Source organism: Labeo rohita, chromosome 8 (genome assembly GCF_022985175.1).
Source record: "Labeo rohita strain BAU-BD-2019 chromosome 8, IGBB_LRoh.1.0, whole genome shotgun sequence".
Classification (NCBI taxonomy): Eukaryota; Metazoa; Chordata; class Actinopteri; order Cypriniformes; family Cyprinidae; genus Labeo; species Labeo rohita.
Window position 1 is genome coordinate 13,117,042 of NC_066876.1, and position 19,464 is coordinate 13,136,505.

Consider the following 19,464-nt stretch of genomic DNA (forward strand, 5'->3'; position numbering starts at 1 on the left):
ACTTTTCTGTTGTCATAAATATTAAAATGTAATATATTCCTGTGGTGCAAAGCTGAATTTTAGCATCATTACTTCAGTGTCACATGATTCCTCAGAAATAATTCTAATTGTTGATTTTGTGCTCAAGAAACATTTTTATCATCAGTGTTGAAAACAGTAGTGTTAAAATGCTAAATAAATTTTTGTGATTTTTTTATTAATATAAAGTTAAAATAGAATAGCATTTATTTAAAATCATATTATAAATGTTTACTGTCACTGTTGATACTGTTGATGAATTTAACTTGTCTTTGATAAAAAAAGTATTATTTCTTTCATTAAAAACAAAACAAAACAAAACAAAACAAAACTGTATTTACTGGAAAATGCTAGTGTATCCTCAGTTTTGAACAGCAGTGTTAATACAGTATTTTCATGACAAATGATTCAGCGTGATGATTTGACTGAAATGTAAATTAAAAAGGTAACATTAAATTAGATTTGAAAATGTTCCAAAGAATTTTGTGCTTCGATAGAAGCACGACATCTGTAAAAATAATCACACAATCACGTTTCCATCATCCTGTTTTTATGCACATTTTTGAAGTATTGCGTAAGACATGAGTGATGGAAACGCCAAATTTTGAAAAGAAACCCCTTAATTTGGAAAAAACTTTTTATGCTCGCTTGAGGTGGTTTTTGACTTATGTGAAAAAGAGTTAATGTAAAAAATGAGAGATGGAAATGCATTTTCCGAATAAATTCCTCTACGCGCATCAAAAGAAGTCATGTGACTTTGCGCTATGGGACGGCATAACCTTACTAACCAGTGGACGGATCTCGTTGCAGAGCATATCAAATGTTATGGTCATCCTGAAATGCCTGAACACAGTCTGTCGTCAAAGTATTTCTGTATAATTTCCTCCCAGAACTCTAACACGACTGCGCTCCCAAACTGCAGGCATCCACCTCCAAAAGCAATGACCGCATTTATTGTGTTTTGTAATTTATTATATATGAAAATTCTTATAATCAGTGGCTTCTCCTACTTTTCTTACTGATATTTAGCGCCAGTTTATCAGGAAGTGACTCGCTGATGGAAACAGCGCTTATTTGCAAATGTTTTATGCGATATTTCAGCTTCGCACATAAGATAAATTCTCAACTTTGGATGGAAACCCAGCTAATGTCACAAATGTACTTCTTTGATTAGTGACCTAAAAACAGTGCAGGAAATACTTCATTTATTTTATCTCAGTGATTTCCAAAACCCTCAAACTTCCTATCTTTACCTGTGTAAGATTGTTGGCTGTTTCCTGAGGTATAGTCTTGTTTGGAAGGTTAAATGATAGAGACTGAAGGAGGTCCAGCGTTTGTAACCGCATGGGGTCCTGCAGCCTCTGAACTTTCTCTGTCAGGTTTGTGGAGGCAGGTCGGGGCATCTCCGTAGTTCTCTGTAACACACACGCACACACACACATGTCTGGTTTATTATCTTTGTGGGGACTCTCCATAGGTGCAATGGTTTGTATACTGTCCACACTGTATTTTCTATCCCCTTACCCTAACCCTACCCCTAAACCTAACCCTTACAGAAAACTTTCTGCATTTTTACTTTCTCAAAAAAATCTCATTCTGTATGATTTATAAGCTTTTGTACCCATGGGGACCTCAAGCCAGTCCCCACAATGTCAAAAATTTCAGGTTTTACTATCCTTGTGGGGACATTTGGTCCCCACAATGTAGCAAAAACAAGTACACACACACACACACACACACACACAAAAAGCGGATATGTGTCAACAGCACTCCATAAAATTACCCACAATCACATGTAATGGCTCTGTGTGGCTTGGAATTGACATTCAAAATATAAAGGCGTTTTTGTGGTTTCCTATAATTTAATAGAATCATTTCAACAACAAGCATCAGAATAGCTGGTGCTTACAGTAAAGCTGAAATGATTTAATTAAATCTCATTCTCCAGGGATTTGTGAATGTCAATTTCGACGACAAAGCCGAACGCCAGTTTGACTTGAACTTTCCAAAGAAATCTGAAGAAAGAACCTAAAAACTAGTTGTTTAAAGTCTTATTTTTTCATCCATACCCTATGAGAGGCCAATACGGAAAATTTTCTCTTCTACTTGACCTCCTTATTCAATAACAGCCAGTGTTGTCATTTGCGCGAATGCTCAATCTCTGATTTCTTTCCATTTTCTCAGAGTCTGGGGGGAAACAATAGTTCCAAAAGAGCTGAATTTGTTTGTGTTTACAGCTTCAGCCTCCACCTCATTTCCTGCTGTGCTCTTGTACGCCTGCCAAGGGTGTGTGTGTCTATACGCATATGGATGGTCCCAGAGCGATGTCTGCATTGGCTTCATAACACCTAATCATCCAAGGGTGTGTGAGGTGTAGTCTGGGAGGCCCTGTTGTGTGTGTGTGTGTGTGCATTCGTTCACTCCATTTAATTACTGCGCAGGGAAGAAGTCTGAGCAGACAGATTAAGGGCCTGTAAAAGAAGGTGTGTCAAACACCGCTGAGAGCCTTTAGAGGACATGTCAGTGTCTTGAATGGCTAACTTAATTTATTAGCATTCAAATGAAGTCAACAGTCTGAGTGTACTGCTCTCGGTGACCGCTGTTCTCCATATGCTCACATTTCCAAAGGTGTGCAATTATTTCAAGAAATGTCAATCAATTAAATACTTTCCTGCATCCCAGCTTAATATGCAGTAACAACTGTAAGGGGTTGTTCACACAGAACACGATTTTACACTCAACCGCCCTGTTTTTACCTTGTTTTTCTATGTAAACATACATTGGACAGACGTCTTTAACCATTGCGCATTGCATCTTTTACGATGTCTCACATGACACACCGTTCAACTTTAAGTTTAACTTAAAAAGCATAGACCTAGTTTTTTTTTAAAATCCACTGCCCTGCGTTACAAATATTCTGCGTGAATGGTTTCTAAGAAAAGTAGACTGATTGCCTTGAAAAATGTTTGTTTGAGCAACTCATATAAAAACATTGGCTCAACCAATGACGTGAGTTTGAGGCGGGACTAACTTTCTTTGGTTGACCAATGGCAGACTGGATGATGGTTTGGGATAACTAAAAATGAAATACAATATAAACAAATTAAACTTATTTCCGCTAGTTGCCAAGTCAACATTTCTAATTGTTGTTTAGTTTAAATTAAAGTAAAACGGTAACACTTAGGTTCCATTAGTTAATGTTAGTCAATGTATGAACAATACATTACAGTATTTATTAATCTATGTTAATGTTCGTTAATGAAAATACAGTTGTTCACTGTTAGTTCACAGTGCATAAACCAATGTTAACAAGCACAATTTTTGATTTTAATAATGCATTAGTAAATGCTGAAATTAACATGAACTAAGATTAATAAATGCTATAGAAGTATTGCTCATTAACTCATGTTAACTAAAGTAGTTAACTACTGTTAACTAATGAACCTTACTGTAAAGTGTTACCACTAAAACTAAAAAGCTAAACTTAATACAAGCTAAAACGTAAAACTTACCATAAAGGGTGATACAAATGATAAAAACACAACAAAATTACTGAAACTTTAAAATTAAAATAAAACAGAAACTATAGTAGCATATCAACGATGCTTAAATAACACTGACAAAATCCAACTGCTAGAAAAGAATGTTTCTTTTGCAATTAGCTGACAGTGGTGACATATAAATAAATTACACACGTAACCTTCAAGGTTGACAAAGTGTATTTTGGGGGATTTTTAGTTGTTATTTTGCTTAAGCAAACTCATGAATCTTAAACTCCAAAAACAGATTTCATTGCAGTTAATCTAGCCAGGCCGGGACGGTTTTGATTAAGGCTGATGAGTGAGAAATCCCGCCTTGTACTTGTGGTCGTTTCAGTGAACTCAATTAATCAAACTAACAGAAACCAAAGACAAACATGTTTCGTAATTAGATACTAGTGAATTCACCGCACTTCTTACTATTGCTGAGAGAGAAGCTAAACGGGTCAGTGCTTACGCATCACTACAGATGTGTTTGCAATGCATTTACATACATTAGTCAAACTAAATCACTGCCCTCAAAGTTTCTGTGTTTTTCTGGGGAATATTTGGTAACACTTTATTTTACGGTCTCTTAACTAGTTGCTTTATAGAAATATGTGATCCTGGACCACAAAACCAGTCATAAAGGTCAATTTTTTTAAATTGAGATTTATACGTCATCTCAAAGCTGATGAATAAATAAGCTTTCCATTGATGCATGGTTTGTTAGAATAGGACATATTTGGCCGAGATACAACTATTTGAAAATCTGGCATCTGAGGGTGCAAAAACATCTAAATATTGAGAAAATCGCCTTTAAAGTTGTCCAAATGAAGTTCTTAGCAACACATATTACTAATTAACAAAAGTTTTGATATAATTACGGTAGTAAAAATTGACCCTTATGACTGGTTTTGTGGTCCAGGATCACAAATATCTTCATGGAACATGATCTTTACTTGATATCCTAATGATTTTTGGCATAAAAGAAAAATATATAATTTTGACCCATACAATGTATTTTTGACTGATTTTGTGGTCCAGGCTCACAAATGGAAGTCAAAGGGAGACAAGACTGTTTAAAAACGACACTGAAAATGACAGTTGAAATCTGATTAAGGTAGGAATATGAATATTCTTGTGCATATAGATACAATCACAGCTATATAAAGAGTTATTCAAAAGTCAATACGCCAAATAAATAGGATGTCTAAATTAGTACCATTCAGCAGAGACGGAGCCTGGACCACAAAACCAGTCTTAAGCAGCACAAGTATATTTGTAGCAATAGCCAAAAATATACTGTATGGGTCAAAATTATTGATTTTTCTTTTATGACAAAAATCATAGGATGTTAAGTAAAGATCATGTTCCATGAAGATATTTTGTAAATTTCCTTCTGTAAATATATCAAAACTTAATTTTTGATTAGTAATACGCATTGCTAAGAACTTAATTTGGACATCTTTAAAGGCAATTTTCTCAGTATTTTGATTTTTTTGCACCCTCGGTATCTCGGCCAAATATTGTCCTGTTTTTACTTAATATCCTAATGATTTTTGCCATGAAAGAAAAATCTGTAATTTTGACCCATACAATGCTACAAATATACCTGTGCTACTTAAGACTGGTTTTGTGGTCTAGGGTCACACATATAATGAAGTTGTATTTCTGCTGTTATCTTTCTACACTCCTCTGGTTAGGGAGACAACAGTCCTGACTCAAGTCCAACGGGTGACCTCAGGTCAGAAGAATTTACCTTTAACTGAGGATCTGTTGCAGCAGTGACATTGATGGATGCTTCGGTTGGGAAGGTGGACATCACATTCTCATCTGTGGTGACAAAAATAAATTACATGCTGTGCAAATGTATTAAAATACAAATATAATAAATGAGAATAATCAAATAGGAACACAATCATTAAAAAAATACTAGAATCATTTTGTAAAAATGTAATGCTGTGATAATAATTATTTATATGACATCAAAGCTATGCACAGAAGCCAAGATGTAAAGAGCTCTGAACAAATTCTCTTCCTCTCATGGAACAAATAGTTCACACCTGCTGGAAAGGCACATGTGATACCTTTCCCCGAACGCACATGTCAGTTGCAGTGAGGCTGGTTTATAGGGCCCCTGGCAAAGCAGCTCTTTAATGACTCTGTACTATGCCCCTCATTAGAGCCTATTACAGCTGGACGTGAGCAAAACAACAGTAGATTTTCTCTTCTTTAACAACAACATGTTTTTTTATCATTAACAAAAGGTCTTTATCCTTAACAGTGGCTAACAGTCAGCGCTCTGAAAGGATATATTTCACAGTTTTAAAGTGATGGCCAAAACCACCTCCACAGTGCCAAAATCGACCTACATAATCACTATCATTCCTCTTTAAAAGAGCCATGGATCCACACTTGTTAAATTGCCAGTATGGAAGCTTTATGGAACTACTAAACTGTAAAGTAGCAACCATAAAAGTTTAAATAAGTTACTTGAGAAACAAAATGGTTGAGATATGAATTTATTTTGAAACTAAGATATTGGAGAGAGGGTATTTAATTCAAATTTTATTTCTGGATATTACTGTTTGAGAAACACTTAATGCTTAAAAGATGAAGAAGAAAAACTATTCAGCAATTTTACTTCTCCAGTTTATGTATCTTAGTTTAAAGGATTAATTCATTTTCAGAATAAACATTTACTGATAATTTGCTCACCCCTATGTCATCCAAGATGTTCATGTCTTTCTTTCTTCAGTCAAAAAGAAATTAATATTCCAGATTTTATGTTAATATTCCATTTTTCTCCATATAGAGCACTTCAATGGGGATCAACAGGTTGAAGGTCCAAACTGCAGTTATAATGTAGCTTCAAAGGGCTCTACACGATATCAGCTGAGGAATAATAGTCTTATCTACCAAAACGATTGGTCATTTTCTAAAACAAAATTAAAATGTGTATACTTTTTAACCACAAATTCTCATCTTGCAGTAGCTCTGCGATGCACTAGCTCACGCACTGTATAATCACGTTGGAAAAAGTTGGAAAAGTATTTCTTCGTTTGTGTACTTTGGATCAAAAATGTAGGGTAGATAGAAAAACTCAATCTCATTTTCTCCTTCAACTTCAAAATTGTCCAACATCGTTGTTTTACCTTTTTTTTTACAGGGCGTTTGACTTTCTTTGCACGTTCGCTTTGTAAACGCTGGGTCGGTACATCCGTCTACGTCACACGTGTGTGAGGCCGAGCTAGTGCAAGACAAGCATTTGTGGCTAAAAAGTATATAAATGTTTTCCTCAAAAACCTTCATTTCTTTTTGACTAAAGAAAGAAATACATAAACATTTTGGATGACATCCAGTTTTTATTCTGGAAGTGAACTAATCCTTTAAGGATTTTTAAATCACTCCAGGTCTGACCTTTCAGATGACCAGTAGGGTACTGTACTTAATATAATTTTCTTTTATTAGTTTTGGAAGAAAATACAATCTTCTTCATATGGTAATGGAAAGGCATGCCTTCAAGCTTTTTGTGTTGTCTGGTCTGTCTTAAAGTTCAAGGTTTGTCTAATTAGCATGGCCATGTTAGCCCATGCTGGCAGATTCTGGTGGGAATTTGCCAACTGGCATTGAGATAATTGGGAATGCTAACATATAGCATTCTCCAGGTGTTAAAGACCACATTGTTCTGCTCTCTGATAGATGGAAACCATTTGTAGCCTTATTGGAGCTAAAATTTGTCTTTGCTACACTGAAGACATCTTGCCTGCAAGAAACTTCAACCAGATGCCTAAACGAGGTTCCAAACACATGCGGTTTAAAAGAAAACAAAACCCTGATATAAAACCTGTCCCGCCGCCACATACATATAAGGTAAAGATATGCGCAGTTACAAGCAAAGCCAACGAAACTGCCTTCGAGGACACATACACAAGAACAAACATATAATGGTATTTCAACAGTGCATTTCAATGTGGTCCGTTTGAGGACTGGTGGAATGTAGACCAGTGTCTCTGAAGGAAATTGCCTGCAAATGCTGCTTCCTCTCTATAATAACCTGCACGCAGGGTAATAATACCAGAAGTAACGGCAAAAAAGCAAAGCGGCAGCATCACAGATGTTTCTTATCCATTCAAAAAGAACATTCTGAAATCAAACTTTTAGCCAAGATCTCCACCAATTGCACTTTCAAAGTGCACTTTTTTCTTCGTATTTATTTTAGCTGATTGATCATTTAAAAGTTTGGGATTGGAAAGATTTATTTTATTTTATTTTTTGGTTCGTTTTCTGTTAAGTGTTTTTGAAAGTAGTCTTTTATGCTCACCAAGACTTTACTTGCAACTGGATTTTTTTTTTTCAGATCAAAAATACAGTAAAACAGTAATATTGAGGAATATTATTACAATTTAAAATAAATATTTTCTATTTCAATTTTTTTTAAATGCAATTTATTCCTGTAATGACAATGCATTACTCAAGAAATCATTCTAATATGCTGATTTCTTACTTTAAGAAACATTTCTTATTTTTATCAGTATTGAAAACAGTTTTAATTTTTTATTTTTACTTTTTTTTCTGGAAAACACAATGTGAACATTTTTTCTTTTTGAAATCTCTTGTAACATAATGAGTACTGTATGTTCACTGTCACTTTTAATTATTCTAATTCATCTTTGCTGAATATAAAATCTTACTGACCCCAAACTTTTCAAGAGTAATGTAAATTTAAAAATTTTACAAATCAGTTTCGTGTGCAATGCTACTTTAATAAAGTTTAATATTTTAGTAACACTTTACCATAAGATTCATTAGTTATCTACAAAAGTTAACATTAACTAAGAATGAACAACACTTCTACAGCATTTATTAATCTTAGTTAATGTTAATTTCAGCATTTACTAATGTATTATTAAAATTACGTTGTTTTTGTTAACATTGGTTAATGCACTGAGAACAAACATGAACAAACAGTGAACGACTGTATTTTTATTAACTAACATTAACAAATATTAATAAATAGTGTAATAAATGTATTGTTCATTGTTCATTCATGTTAGTTAATACATCAACTAATGGTTACAAGTGACACCTTATTGTAAAGTGCTACTAAATTTAAGCATTGCTTAATTATCTAATTGTCTAGTGGCTTAATTGCTATTGTACATAAAATGAATAAAGACAGACAGAAGTAACTAGGAATATTCAATATATTGAAAAGCATAGGGTGCTACTATCTGCTAAAAGGCAAGTTGGGACAAGCCAGAGACACCAAAGACCAAGTGCAGCTAATTTGGGAAACCCCGAGGACAACGGCAATGGCTGACAACTGCAGGGAAGCACATTGCTGGGACAAGTGAAGGCTGCCACAGAGAAAATAAACTAATAGATAAATGAAATGACAATGACAGCAGATTTGAGTCACAATGAGCTCCATAATAACTAACCAATGGCTGCTTTGTAGTACATCCAGATGTCCTGAGGGGACAAGGCCCTTTCCCAAATCACAAACTCATCGAAGGCTCCTGTGGCATAGTGGTTGTAATTCCCTGTGTTTACCGTGCCAATGACAAGGTCGGCATAGGGATCGCCGTAGTTATAAGAAACATTTCCTATAGGGGCTCCAACACTGAATGTCCCATTAATGTAGACCTTCAAGCCCTCCGTTTGGGTCCATGTGAAGAGCACGTGTGTCCAGTAGGGCCCTAGATAAAAGCAGAGATGACAGGAGAGAGAAAGCGAGCAAATGAAATTTCAAACAAGCATACACAGATTTCATGTTCTGACTCTTTGGAAATAAAGATAATAGCAATATTATTTCCAGATCTACTCATAGTGTCTGGGTCCATAAAACACAAGTTTAAAATGACCAGAAACTAAGAGCTGGAGGCAGCATGTGGAATGGATTTCATCAGCCTATAATGAAGCCAATAAGACAGGGTACACAGAAACTCTGAGCTGAACTGTCAATGGCTCATTTCATCTGTCCAGGGATAAAATAGCACACGGAGAATGTCTCATGGCATCATCCCACTTAGTACGTAATGTTTTAATGTCTCTCTTTTCGAGGAATTGGTTTGTGCTTTGGTAAAACACATTTTAGTCCTAGAGACAATACTTGAGTATCCTGTTCATTTTCTGACTTTTGACTATTTTAATATATTTTAAAATGCATTCCTGTGATGCTGAATTTTCAGAAGCCATTACTCCCGTCTTCAGTGTCACATGATCCTTCAGAAATCATTTAAACGCTAGTGTACAAACACTACACTACGTAACGCTTCCAGATACTGAAGATGTTTTCTGGAACTGACGCAAATCAGCAAAAGACTGAAAAATTTTAGATGAAAGAAATGATTATTTTCTCAAGCAGCTAAATGATTTGACTTGAGCTACTTTTTCACTCGCAAATCCATTTCTTTTCACAGTGAGATAATCACTCTGTCAAGTCCAACAGAGAAAGTTTATTCTGAAGCCTATCGACTCAAGTACTTTTGGACATCTGGATGTAATCAATACAATTATGCACAAAACTACATATCAAAATATTTACGGTTAGACTGCAAAAGTAATTCCAAACCAGAATTTATTTCAAAATGAGTCCATGTGTGCAAAAATTCGAGAGCATGGGAAATACTTTTTTGGCTTTAAAGATAAGGCAAAATACTACGGCTCCCAAACCCTTTAAGCACTTTCCACATCCTGAACTAAAATTCCCCACACACACTCAAATCATACCTACCTGGAAGTTTAATGTGTGCTTTCCATGTCTTGGAGTCTCCTCTTGTGTAGAACTCCACATATCCGCCATGAGGGTTGGAGTAGACAGAGAAACCGCTTGAGATGACTTTACCTCCGGATGCAATGGCAAAACGAGAATCTACATCATTATTTTTCCAGAAGAAGGAAAAAGTTATCCCTGTCCAGGAGTAAGAATTAAATAAAGCTTTAGTGATGAGCACAAGGTATTGTGACACAATAATACAAAGAAACTTTGAAGAAAATAACACTACACAACACAGCACGCAGTATTTTATGGGTACGTGAACACATAATCTCTAGAACTGCTCTGAGAGTCACTTCACGAGCATTTCACTGTTTCTTTTGAGAAAAACTATCATCATGTCGTACAGTGCTGCTTGAAAGTTTGTGAACCATCTTGAATTTTCTACAATTTTGCATAAATATGACACAAAACATCCTGAAAGTTGACAAAGAGAACTCAATCAAACAAATGAGAGCAAAAATATACCTTGTCATTTATTTACTGAGAAACATGATCCAAGTTGCAAAAGTATGTGAATCACTGCTTTTAGTATCTGGTGTGACCCCTATTTGAAGCAATAACTGTAGGTAACGCTGATCAGTCCTGCACAACAGCTTGAATTTTAGCCCATTCTTCAATATAGAAACACTTGAACCCTGTGATATTGGTGGGTTTCCTCCTAAGAACTGCTTGCTTCAGGTCCTTCCGCAACATTTTAATTGGATTAAGGTCCGGACTTTGACTCAGGGATTACAGATCATTAACCTTGTTCTTCTTTAACCATTTTTTGGTATAATGACTTGTGTGCTTGTGGTCGTTGTCTTGCTGCATGACCCATTTTCTTCTAGGATTCAGTTCTCGGACAGATGTCCTAAAATTTTCCTTTAGAATTTGCTGGAATAATTCAGAATTCATTTTTCCATCAATGATGGCAAGCCATTCTGGCCAAGATGCAGCAAAGCAGGCCCAAACCATTATACTACCACCATCGTGTTACTGGAAAGAAGTGTTTTTCTCTTCTCAAACAACACTTCTCATTTAAACCCAAAAAGTTTAATTTAGGTCTCATCCGTCCACAAAACATTTCCCCAATAGCCCTCTAACTTGTCCACATGATCTTTAGCAAACTGTAGACCTACAGCAAAGGTTTTTCTTTTTTTTTTGGAGAGTTGTGGCTTTCTCCTTGCAACTCTGCCATTCATACTATGATTGTTCAGTGTTCTCCTGATGATGGACTCATGGACATTAATATTAACCAATGTGAGAAAGGCCATTATGTGCTTAAAAGTTGCCCTGAGGTCCTTTGCAACCTTGCAGACTATTACAAGTCTTGCTTTGGAGTGATCTTTGTTGGTCAACCACTCCTGGAGAGGGTAATAGTGGTCTTAAATTTCCTCCATTTGTAAACAGTCTGTCTGACTGTGGATTTGTGGAGTCCAAACTGTTTAGAGATGGTTTTGTAACCTTTTGTAACCGGATGAGCAACAACAACTGTTTTTCTGAGGTTCTCAGAGATGTACTTTGTTCATGCCATGATTCACTTCCACAAACATGATCAGACTTTGATAAATTCCTGTTCTTTAATTAAAACAGGGTATATACTGGCACCTGACCGTCATCCTATTGACTGATAACACATCTGAACAAATGGACTGTTATTTCACATTAAAATTAACTGCTAATCTTAGAGATTCACATACTTTTGCAACTCACAAATATTTAACACTGGACCATTTTTCTCAATAAATAAATTACAAACTATATATTTTCATCTCATTTGTTTGATTGGGTTCTCTTTGTCAACCTTCAGGACTTGTGTGAAAATCTGATGATCTTTTTGGTCATATATATGCAGAAATATAGAAAATTCTAAAGGGTTCACAAACTTTTAGGCAGCACTGTATATGCAAAAAGAAACTTAAAGGTCTTCACAGCAATCTGTCAAAATCAAAGATCGGTTTAACTTAAAGAAACTGTGACAGTTACTTAATGTAACGATAGTACTACTAATAATACAACTATTATTAAAACTTTTTTTTTTAACCCTTTAACTGTCACCGTCCCCCAGGTGGGACGCCTAAGTTTGCTTCACCATATTACAAATAAATCCTAGTCTAATCATGACAAACTATACATCGTTGGAAAAATCTACGACTCCTAAACAGATATTTTACCATATTTTTGTGTTACAAATTATGTAGGAAACGTAATAGATTAATATACGTCAACGTAAAAAATCTACATGATAACATGAGTTCTGACCTTAGTCACAAAAGAATTTCTTTGTTGCCTTTTTCCCTATCACATATTAGAAATCATAAGAAATTATATATCAGTGCAAAACTTAAAATCTCAAAATTCATCCTTTGAAAGGCATTTTAAAAATCAGACATTGCATTACCAAAATGTACATCAAAATCATATCACAAAATGCTTTCATTCATGAATTATAAAAATTTAAGTCTGGAAAATGCATTTTTATGTCTGTGTTCAAAAATGGAAGTGACAGTTAAAGGGTCAAGGAATGTTAACCAGAAAAATTATTTACTAAAATGTATTGACCAGAAAAATGTAAATACACGACACAGCATTTCTGAAAATAAATAAATAAATAAACTCATTCTTTCTAAAAATCAATTAATTAGACATGCTTTTGATTATTAAAATTTAATGAAACCATTAAAATAGAATCCAGAAAATCCATGGAATACACAGAATTTGCTATAAATAAAACTGAATTTGAGAAACAGATTTCATAGGGCCTTAAAAATTTCATTTTTTTGGTAAACTTTTAATAAATTGCTGTTAAATTGTGTAAGTCTCATGATTTCAATTAATTAGACATGCTTTTTGATTAAAATGTTTTAATTTAACCATTAAAACAGAGTCTAGAAACATTAAAATGGAAAAAAATGGAAAACAGAAAAATGTAAACAGAATTTGGGAAAAAATTATATGGATGTTCAAATAATTGCATTTATTAATTAAATTATAAAGATATTTTCCTTTATTATAACAACATTTTCATAATAATATTTAACACATTATATTACAAATATATTATAATTGGATGTAAATTTGTACATTTTCAATTTAAAAGAATAATAAATGAATGAATAACAAAGAGTGATGATTTAAGTCTGATTTTCATAATCCTCTGGCTAAGACCAAAAACCAAGCTCTTTTTCCAATACGTACTGATATCTAACTTTAAACAAAAGCTGCTTTATTAAATCCAGGCCACTTAATCACAAACAATATTGCAAGTCTTACTCTAGTCAAGCCCTGGAAAATAAATATAAATACAACATATTCTCTGTTTTTGAGAGCAAAGGAATGTGCGCTGATGTGAGCAGATGAATAACAGATGATATCAGCTTTCACGCACAAAACGCTTGATGTAAGCTGATATATTTGCTCTTGAGCAATATAAACTTAATTTCGAACCATTAGCCTTTATTACATCATGTATAACCTGAGCAACACATTACTCAACTGTCATACATCTGACCGTATGACCATATAAAGATGTTCATGCACTTCTATAACAACAGAAAAGAGTGCAGAAGGACAATAAAAACTCACCGTCAGGTCCGCACAGAGTAGGATCACTTATGCAGGAGTCTTTATAGTTGCCAAAGTGAAGGAAAGTGGCCCCATTATCTCCGTTCAGATAGATGCCCTTATTCACCATTCCTTCTACAATGTCTACATGACGAGAGAGCAACCACAAAGATTACAAGACTTGAAATGAATGTCAGAAAGTTCAGAATCATCTCACGCAAAGGCCTAATTTGTCATCCTTCCCTTTTTTTATCGAACGCAAATGGAAATCTGGGCGAATAATCATTGATAGACTAACTGGAGAGACAGCTGTTTAACGCTCAACAAAGTCATTTGTTCATTTGATGTACTGACTAGAGACTTTATGAGGAAATCCTAACCTTTTACCCATATAGTAAAAATATGAGCATTTTACTCCGTTCTCTAAAACAAGAGCAGATCTTCTGACTTATGACAATCTGGGGAATTAAAAAGCCCCCATTTGAACAACTGAACTGCGGATGATTCACGACAGTCTGCTTTTTTGTCAATGGTAAGTTGTTCTTCTGTCAATGCAGTGACTTTGTTTAATAAATCCTACGTTTTAGACCTAAAAAGCCAGGATCTGTGGATCGCTGTGGGAGCCGCAGCACCATCGCACCTCATGAATGGATGAGTTGAGAGAAGAGATGATCATGGAAAAGAGTGCTCAGTGAGGACACAGTGGATGGCAGAAGGCAGAGAGGAGACAGAATGAAGTATGGAACGAGTGAACAACAGTTGTACTGTGGGGGCAGAGAGATAAAAGGGTACAGAGAATCGAACATCCATCTATGCAGTGAGATCCAGGGTATCGGCATGCCTTTGTAAAGTATACTGTATGTGCAGAAGCACCTTAAATGTGGCTTTTTAGGGTGAGATTTAGATAAAGGCAACTGAACTATCAATAAAAGTTTATCTACAGTAAATGAATAAACACGAAAGAGATCTGAATTACAAAATCACAAGCCGTGCTGATATTAATGCCGTCTTTGTATGCTAGCGGAATTATCATAAATACCGTACAAGTTGCACTGGAAGTTTTCACTTGGATAAAGAAATGCTATTTTTATTATTATTTTATCGTTTTTATGTTTTAAATGAACAACTTGCTAGCTATTGCAAATTCAGACATGCTACACTTTTATTTAAAAGTTCTTTTTTGGAAGAAAATTCAAAAATTCATACTTTTATTCATCAAGGATGCATTAAATTGACCAAAAGTCATAGTTAAGATATGTTATAAAAATTTATTTTGAATTTTCTATTCAGTATTGCGATTTCCACAAAAATATTAAGCAGCACAACTATTTTCAACATAATAATAAGAAAGGTTTTTGAGCAAAATCAGCATATTAAAATTATGAGACACTCACGTTGACACTGAAGACTGGAGTAATGATGCTGAAAATTCAGCTTTGCCATCACAGAAATAAATTACATTTTAAAACATATTAAAATAGAAAGCAGTTATTTTAATTGTAAAATAAAAATGCACCAGAATTCATGAATCCAGAATTCATGAATGAAAACATTTTGTAATATGATTTTGATGTACATTTTCCATGGTAATGCAATGTCTGATTTTAAAATGCCTTTCAAAGGATGAATTTTGAGATTTTAAGTTTTGAACTGATATATAATTTCTTATAATATCTAAAGCGTGACAGAGAAAAAGGCAATGAAGAAAGTCTTTTGTGACTAAGGTCAGAACTCATGTTATGATGTAGATTTTTTAAGTTGCACTCTTGACATATATTAATCTATTACTTTTCCTACATAATATCTAACACAGAAATATGGTCAAATATCTATTTAGGAGTCTTAGACCTTTCCAACGATGTATAGTTTGTCATGATTAGATTAGGATTTATTTGTAATATGGTGCAGTAAACTTAGGCGTCCTACTGGGGGACGGTGACAGTTAAAGGGTTAAAAAATCTTATTGACCATTTACACTGTCGTTCAAAAGTTTAGGATCAGTACGATTTTTAATGTTTTTTTTTCTTACACTCATCAAGGTTGTTTATTTGATAAAAAAAAAATACAGAAAAAAGTTTACTAATGTGAAATATTTTTATGATATAAAATAACCTTTTTCTATTTTAATATACATTAAAATATAATTTATTCCTGTGACCAAAGCTGAATTTTTAGTATCAATACTCCAGTCTTCAGTGCCAAATGATCCTTCAGAAATCATTCTAATATCTTGATTTATTATCAGTGTTCGAAAGAGTCGTGCTGCTAATTTTTTTCTTTGATAAATAAAAAGTTCTTTCTTTTTTTAAAAAAAAAAAAAATAAAATAAATATATATATATATATATTTTTTTTTTATAAAAAAAAAAAAAAAACTCTTAGTTTGGACCATTTCTTTTTCTTCACCAATGAAATGAAATTAGAATTCACGCAGCAAACAAAGACAAGCGGAAGGATTCAAACAGTGGAACAAAGAATGCAGGACTGTTATACTAAATATCAGCACTCTTCCATCAATTCGATTCAAACGGATGTCCAGTTTTGGCTAGGACATTTGTTTTAAAAGACCTGACATAACAAATCACACCACATACAGCCGATTTCCAAAATGGGACAAGGTTTTCAAACGCAGTTTCACAAACACACTGGATCCAATAAAATCAGTCGTAAAGCTTACGAAAGGTTTGATTTTCAGTAAAGAATGCCAGATTAAACAGCACTAAACAAAGCATGCTTCAATTACCCTAATGTAAATGGTCATATATCAGACTTTGTAGTTTACTTTCTCCTAATGATGTCCTGTTGATATACAAGGTCTACATGAATGTATAGGCCCTAACGCTATTCCCCAAGACCAAGTGAACATGTGTAAGAGCCTCACCTACAGTGGCGGAAATGTTAGTGTAGGCAGAGTCATTGGTATACACAGAGGAAGAATTATGGGTAGTCAGGACAGTGTGGTTGTGGATTCTGACAGCTGTGATGGAGACAATGTGGAAACAACAAAGACAGTGAGACAGGGAGAAAACAAAAAACAGGTGATTCAGCAACAGACACATGTACAAATAAACAAAGAGACATGAAACAGAAAAAAGGGACATTGTGAGACACTCAAGCAGACATGGTGGACAAGAATTCAGATTTTAAGATTTCTATTAGGTCTCCGTATGTGTCGACGCAAGACTGAGAGGACCAGAGAATTCCTCTCAGCCCTCCATTTGTTCTGAATTAGCCGGCACAGAACAACTGTCATACTGTACTTATACTGGAAACACTACCCAAGCTATGGAACAACGTCTGGGTGTTTGTCTTACATGCACCAATTTTCAATAGATCTGCTGAGGGCATTTCAGAGTTATCTGACTAGTGATGTATATTGACGAATTTGGACAGCTAAAAATCCAAGTGGACTAGTAAATCACTGAGAGAAGCTGTGTGTACTTTTGACACCCTTAAATGTCATATTCATTTGTCTTCATCACTACTGAGGTAATCATGTAAGTCCTAAACATTTCGAATCAAATGAGGAAATCATTTTGTTTTAAGAACCGAAGACAGCTGCAAAGCCACAGAGATTTCTGCAACTAAGACGTGACCGTAGAAGAATGTTAAACAGCTGTGGTGACAGAAAGAAAGAACGATAGATAGAAAGAAAGAGACAGGCAGAGAGAAAGAAAGAAAGAAAGAAGGAAAGAGCAACAAAGCAGGTGTGAGATGTTAACATACTTATATTAGTCCCATTAACATGACCTGTTCTGTTCCCAATCTGGTCTGAAAGGCCGTGGATCCCTTCTACTGAATCCAAAGGCCAGTAGTGTGAAGCCGTGGCCAACACCTGCAGGCCTGAGCACAGCACACACATCCATATACACACATGCAAAACATTATAGTGAGAGTTTGTAGTCAATCCAGCATCATTATTCAAACATTTTGGAGCTTGATTGTTTTCTGTTTATTCTTATTAAGGTTGACAGAGGGGTTCATGGAAATTATCTTGAACCTATTGGTTGTCACTGGTTCACTCCAGTTCAGACTTGTCCCTGCTGGTCAGTTTGGACTAAATATTTAATTTTAGTCGTAATATTCTTTGTCTAGAGTAACAAACATCCAGTGCTTAACCTGGACTGTAAGGAAAGACCTCTTAAGGTCCTTTTAACAACTGCTGGTTGAGAATCTTTCAAATCTGGAATCTTCTATCCGTATTCAACGACAGCTGTTTTGGTTATTATTAATCTACATGTTCTTAAAATATAATTAAAAATTCCATGAACTTCCAAGTTTTATCTTCACGCTCTGCAACTCAATTATTCTCAGAAGAGCTTTATTTACACACTTTATCTCTCTCACTTTCTCTATATGTTTCGTTTGTTTCTTTATTCATTTCCTATCATTACTTATAAATATGTCCTCATTTTTTGAGTTTCATAACAAATGTCATTACGTCTCACAACAGCCAAAAGATGATCTCAGCCCTGAATCAATTTTCCTCGGTCAAACGTATAATTTTATACAACTAGACAAGATTTGAGACAAATTTGGAGCATAAACTGTTATTGTGGATGAGAACGTTAGTCTATATTTATAGATTTTCAGAAATGGTTGTGCTAAATGTCGATCCGTCGTCTATATTCAGTTTCACTACAAATAAGGGAACTTTGAAAAAATGGGCGACATTAAAATTGAGTTTCATTCGTCTCTGTAAATCCCCAGTACAAACGATTATTTGTTTTTAATTATACTTTAATAAAGTAAATAATGAAAAGGTTGTAACGAATTAAATGAAACTTTTGAATTCAGCATAGCTGAGAAAAAGTCATTCGCAGTTTAATTTAAGGTTAATTTCTCACTTTTTATTAGTATATTATTTTATTATACGAATAAAATAACAAATTTCGTCAAAATGATTTATGTTTTTTGACACATATCTAAAAGTAAAAAGAAATATATATATATATATATATATATATATATATATATATATATATATTTGTGGATATTAACTGACCTTTTAACTTACCTGGATGTTTTGACGGTGATACTCTGTCACTACGAACCTGAAAGAAATAAAACATTTAACTCATCAAGTCTCTTTGCATTAAAACAACATCAAAACCATTTTAAAAACATGTTTCTTCTGTCCACAAAAACTATCTTACCTGAAGGCTCAGGAGAGTCATAAGTAGAACTTTACAGTATATCAAGTCCATTGTTTTCAAAGGCGTTTTAGCAATAAAAACTTAAAATCTATATTGCGCCGTTAATGATAAACGAACAAAATCATTGCGCTTAAATCACTGTAAAGATTTGTATGCTATATTTTTAAGAAAAAAACAAATGAGTGCGTCAGAATATGACGTTCAAAAGGACCAGCAGGTATAAAGATGACTTGTAATTAACTAAATTCAGAGTTTGTAATCCATCGTCTTGGAGTCCGTGAGTGTCACGCGCTGCGCTCGAGCTCTAGTGAAGATGAAGAAGCAGCGCTGCTTTCTCGCTCTCATCAGTGGGTTGAGCCCTTTGGGCGGTAAATGTTACTACATTGTTTTCTGTGGGGCACGAACTTTTCCTGCAGGGGGCGTTTGGAGGCTTAAGAAAGCCA

General features: G+C 34.5%; 1 protein-coding gene across 2 annotated transcripts in view; it reads right to left on the reverse strand.

Annotated features, from left to right (window-relative positions):
- adgrd1 (adhesion G protein-coupled receptor D1) overlaps nucleotides 1–19,368 on the reverse strand; it is a 74,437-nt gene extending 55,069 nt beyond the window's left edge. Inside the window, exons 1-9 of one of the 2 annotated variants that reach the window (XM_051118034.1) lie at nucleotides 19,022–19,368; nucleotides 18,883–18,919; nucleotides 17,592–17,708; nucleotides 16,747–16,842; nucleotides 13,888–14,010; nucleotides 10,279–10,455; nucleotides 8,984–9,241; nucleotides 5,299–5,372; nucleotides 1,272–1,433 (exon numbers count right to left, since the gene is read on the reverse strand). In XM_051118034.1, the coding sequence (XP_050973991.1) occupies nucleotides 1,272–1,433; nucleotides 5,299–5,372; nucleotides 8,984–9,241; nucleotides 10,279–10,455; nucleotides 13,888–14,010; nucleotides 16,747–16,842; nucleotides 17,592–17,708; nucleotides 18,883–18,919; nucleotides 19,022–19,072 (1,095 nt within the window). In that variant the 5' untranslated portion in view covers nucleotides 19,073–19,368. The remainder of the gene's footprint in view (nucleotides 1–1,271; nucleotides 1,434–5,298; nucleotides 5,373–8,983; nucleotides 9,242–10,278; nucleotides 10,456–13,887; nucleotides 14,011–16,746; nucleotides 16,843–17,591; nucleotides 17,709–18,882; nucleotides 18,920–19,021) is intronic. The other variant, XM_051118035.1, reaches the window with a different exon arrangement.
- Nucleotides 19,369–19,464: the final 96 nt, after the last annotated feature.